Source organism: Lygodium microphyllum, chromosome 24 (assembly GCF_053477565.2).
Source record: "Lygodium microphyllum isolate KBCC chromosome 24, Lygodium_microphyllum_v1.1.10, whole genome shotgun sequence".
In the NCBI taxonomy this organism is placed as follows: domain Eukaryota; kingdom Viridiplantae; phylum Streptophyta; class Polypodiopsida; order Schizaeales; family Lygodiaceae; genus Lygodium; species Lygodium microphyllum.
In genome coordinates this window covers 68901877-68906928 of record NC_141158.1, presented here as the reverse complement: position 1 = coordinate 68906928, position 5052 = coordinate 68901877, and the positions used below count along the sequence as shown (strand labels likewise).

At 43.3% G+C, this 5052-nt stretch overlaps 1 protein-coding gene across 1 annotated transcript; it reads left to right on the top strand.

The window, feature by feature from the left end:
• The first annotated feature begins 384 nt into the window (after nucleotides 1-384).
• On the top strand, nucleotides 385-4771 carry LOC148015210 (triacylglycerol lipase SDP1-like). Its single transcript, XM_087665636.1, has 4 exons — nucleotides 385-658; nucleotides 1325-3037; nucleotides 3140-3283; nucleotides 3410-4771. Exons 2-4 carry the CDS (start codon nucleotides 1622-1624, stop codon nucleotides 3935-3937), a joined length of 2088 nt encoding a protein of 695 aa, XP_087521762.1. The 5' UTR covers nucleotides 385-658; nucleotides 1325-1621; the 3' UTR covers nucleotides 3938-4771.
• The last annotated feature ends 281 nt before the right edge of the window (nucleotides 4772-5052 follow it).

Here is a 5052-nt window from a genome sequence, read left to right as displayed (position 1 = left end):
ACATGTAAAGATCGAACTCGCGAACCCCTAAAACTCAACCCACACTTGATCCACTATGTCATGATGTTGTTAGCATATAAAAGATTATTTGATACAAGGCTAAGGTTATGTATGCTACAAAAACGTCCTTATGAAGAATGGTGAGTCTTGGTAAAACGCAGTCTCCCCCCATGCTAATCGGGGAGGTGAACCAGGATGCTCTGGTAGAGTTATTAGTCAGGTGACCGCGCATGGGCATGATGGGCTACGAGTGGGATAAATGTGATGATGAGGGCACGTCAGCACACGTGCGCATTTCCCGGGGGTCCTGCCACGTAAGCAGGAAGAATTTGGAAATTCGAAGGTTCTTTCTCGGCCCCTCCCACAGAGCTATTCTTTCGCCTTTGGTTTCCTCCTGTCTTTTTCTATTTTGTCTCTCTCTCTCTCTCTCTCTCTCTCTCTCTCATTCATTCTGATCGAGCTATTCTTTCGTCTACGCTGTTATGCATGCACCCTGTCCAGTGTCCATTGTTGTTATGCACCTGCACATTCTGATAATACCAGGCTCCTCAGAAGAAGCGAGCGGTGCGCCCCCCCCCCCCCCCCCCCCGCGGCGTCCCTCTCTCTGTTTGCTTTGAAGCCGTGAATTTATTTGGAAGGCTCCTCGGCCTTGCAGCAGGTGAGTAAACATCCATGTCCCTTGCTTTCTCCATCACATTATATATGCCTAGGCCTCGCCAATCCATGGATTGTTGCAACATCTTGAAACCCTTTCTTTGAGACGATCCATCCGTTAACGTGGCTCTCAAGGCCTAATTTTGACGCGGCGCTCACTATTTCATGTGACAGGAAAACCAAACATATAGAAATCTTCCTATGCTATGTATTATCAATGAAAAATAAACAGACAACCTTTTCAACAAGACATGGCGTTTGATGAATGCAACTTTAGTTACTCGTCTTAATTACGGGCTAATCAGGAGGAAATAGGCATGACAGCTGTGAAATTTAGGTATTCTGTTTGTGCCACAATAGACATTCAGGACCATTCGCACTCACTGGAGTGATTGATTCTGATTTTCACCACTCGTGATTAGCTGCTTAGTGACTCTTATAAGGAAAATATTCAGGATATTGAGAAAAACAAACAATTGTAGGCCAGGATGTGTACTTCCATGTTGGAGCTCCTTTATTTTTGTGTTTTTGTGTGTGTATAAGTGAAAAGGATCATGGCATAATAGAAGCCGGTGTGTGAAATATTACTAGAAATAGTGTGTGCAAAGTTTAGCAGGGTAATGGCAACTGTGTTACATGAGCTTGACACAAGTTTTGTTTCTAACTGCAGGAATTCCTCATTAATGTGCTTCTGGTGAACAAAGGAAGTGGGCTGAACAGCAGCAGAACAGTGATAACAGTTAGGCAAACTTTGCAGAAGGCTGCACGAGTGCCACTGGTACTCTATACTGCTACAGGAACTATTGAAAACAGGCCACAGAAAATCTTGCTTGCTCTACTTTGATATCTATAGTTGAATGGTAGACAGAAGACATTGCCTATGCTATAAACAACGCATTTGGAAGCATATGAGGCTTATCTTTTGTCTGTAGCAGCAGTTTAAGGTGAAATCTAAGGATTGCCAGTTATGGAGTCATCTGATGACGCTCGTGTTGATCCATTTTCCATTGGCCCATCCAGTCTGCTGGGAAGGACTATTGCTCTTCGCGTTCTATTTTGCAAGTCAACTAAAGAATTTCTAGATCTTATGTGGATCTGGGTTTCCTATTATATAGGCCAGTTCAAGAACATATTGACAGGTGTTGGGTGCAGTCTGCTTTCATGGGTGGATCCTCGCAAACCCAGGACAATCCTTGCAGCTGCTGCTGCTGCTGCCTTTCTCCTTAGAAGAGCAAGAACGGTGAAACTCAAAGCAGAGAGAACTTTCAGGCAGAATTTTTGGCAAAATATGATGAACTCAGTGAACACTTATGAGGAATGGGCGCATGCAGCTAGCATGCTTGAGAAGGAATGCAACCGTCGAAAGGACTTGGATCTTTATGATGAAGAACTGGTCAAGGCTAAATTGTGTGAGCTTAGGCAAAGGAGGCTGGAGGGCAGCGTTGAGGACATCCTCTTCTGTCTGCGTGCAGATCTCGTTCGTAATCTCGGTAACATGTGCAACCCTGAGCTTCACAAAGGCAGATTGCAGACCCCTAAACTTATTCAAGAGTACATTGATGAGGTGAGGTATCACCTTCGGGCAGTGTGTGAAAAGAGTTCGGATGAATTCTCACTTGAGGAAAAGATTGCTTTTATTCATGAGACAAGACATGCATTTGGCCGCACAGCCCTGCTCCTGAGTGGTGGAGAAGCGCTTGGAGCCTTTCATTTAGGAGTTGTCAGAACTCTAATTGAGCATCGTCTACTCCCAAAAATTATAGCTAGTGCCGGTGTTGGATCCATTATCTGTTCATTTACTTGTACTCGAACTTGGCAAGAATTACAGAGCTTTTTTGAGGATCCCAATCCTCCTTTGCACTTCTTTGAATCTTTAGGTACTGTTTTTGCTGTTGCTCACAGGTTACTTGCACATGGTGCGGTACAAGACATACGTCAGCTGCAGAGAAAAATGAGGCAGTTGATTGGAGATTTGACTTTTCAAGAAGCCTATGAGCTGTCTGGCCGGGTGCTTGGTATATCAGTCTTTTCTCCTCGCAGACATGATCCTCCTCGCTGTCTAAACTATCTGACTGCACCTCGTGTGGTCATTTGGAGTGCTGTGACTGCATCTTGTGCTCCTCCAAGCTTATTAGAAGCACAAGAATTGATGGCAAAAGATAGGCAAGGGCAGCTTGTGCCTTATCATTATTTAGCTCAGGTTGGACAAGAGGAGGCAGCTGTGACACGGAATGGTATGTTGGAAAGTGATCTTCCGCTCATCCATCTCAAGGAACTTTTTAATGTTAATCACTTTATTGTCAGTCAAGCCAATCCTCATATTGCACCCTTTTTACGGGTAAAGGAAGCTGTACGAACATATGGAGGAGATTTTGCTGCAAAGGTAGGTTCCAAGTTTGGAAAATTTATTGAGAGTAAGATTTTCTTTTCAGTCCTTACTAGAGCATTGTGTGTGACTTGGCATCATCTGGAGTTACTTTTCCAGCTTGCACACATGGTAGAGTTGGAAGTAAAGCATCGTTGCAAACAAGCGCTGGAGTTAAGGCTGTCACTGGGCGGAATTACAAAGTTTCTTGCACAAGACTGGGAGGGTGATATAACTATTGTCATGCCAGCAACTTTAGCTCAGGTGTGCAATTCCATTGCTGTGTCCAATATCTGTTTGAAGATGCTATTGCATTTGTGTGGAGAAACATGTTGCTGTCATTCTTTACTGATGAGTAGCACTCTCTGTGCTTTTCCTTTAATTGTACAGTTCACAAAAATTATGCACAACTCCACCCCTGCGGATTTGCGGAAGGCTGTTATGCAGGGGAGAAGACGTACTTGGGGTAAACTTTCTGCCATTCAAGCAAACTGTGGGATTGAACTCATGCTTGATGAGTGTGTCCTTGTGCTGAACCATCAACGGCATATGCAAAAGAGTTTAGAGAAAGGCTTGGCACCGACGGCAGGAGGATCATCTTGGTCTGGATCTACTAAGCGGATTCCATCTTGGATTTGTTTAGCGTGGGAAAACTCTAGTGAGGATGAAGGGACAGATGTGCCACTGGCAGGAGGTCCTTATGGAATTTCCTTAAAGAAATCAAGGTCCAGGCGCAACAGCAGTGATGGCAGTGATATTGAGAATTTTTGTGAGAGCCTTGATCTGTCTCAAACAAGAGGAGCAGGACCATTTGCAAGGTCTCCATCGAGTAATAAGCTAGTAGTAATGATGGGCTTTGAAAATAATGGAGCACAGGATGATGGGAATGGAGGGAAGATAGATGCCACAACGATCTAGCAATGACGTTACGGAGATGGTCTTTGAAAGCACTACTGCTCATGATGATTGGAGAGGAAGCGAAGACACCGAATACGTTTTGAAGTTTGTGTACATTGAAGTTGAGTAAGCAGGTTGTACCAAATGCATAGCTGTGCTAATTTGGCACTGGCGAAGCTGGTTAATAGTGTTCACACACGTAAATTCAAGAAATTTCTAAAATTACTAAATTCTACTACAGGCCTTGAAGCAAACCACTTTCTGGACGCTAGAGGTGACAATGGTTTTGGGTTAATTTAGTGTATGCCAGCAAAATGTTGTGGTGACAACCAGGATCCAAGTGGTAAGCATATCTGGGCTTGATCAACTGCATGTCTGGTTGGACAAATCCAGAGATTGGCAGTCAAGGAACTGCTTTTGAGTACAATGGCATCTTGTGCATTACTTGTACATATGGCTTATTGGCAGAGTCACATTTATCAAACAGTTGATGATTTAATTACAAATATCCCACATATGGCTTATTGGCAGCGTCACATTTATCAAACAGTTGATGATTTAATTACAAATATCCCATCTGCTGCAATGAAAACTGCAGCAGAGCATGTATATCGTTGTGGAGACATTTCTCATCTCATTTTACCAATGGGAAAGAAGAGAGAACTGCTTGTTGTTATTCACGCTCTTCATTTAGATTGCAGAAGAAGAAGAGGCAATTCTGTATTTTCTTCTTTGTAATGCCCTTAATGAAGCAAGATTTCATGTACGAAAAACTTGGACATTGAAACTGCTGCTTCAGATATCTGGTTGGGTGGCAATTTGCTGCAATGAGTAATAAGAAGTTGCAAGTTAATATTTGTGGCTCTCGTTGTTGAATTTACTGTGCCCTGTTCTTTCTTTCTCCTGGATCCATTATATCACACGTGCAGCCAACTTTGTGGAGCTCATTTTGTAAGCTTTCTTGCCTGGCATTTTGAATTTAGATTTTGTCATATTTTGGTCATAAACATGGCTCTAAGAAGGAAGGAGATGAAGCCTTGTGAGGTGATTTGTGGGCACATAAAGAGTGGAGCAACAACCATCTGGTAGATGGAAAGAAGAAAGTCATAAGAGCTCAGGTTGCATTTTCCCTGGCG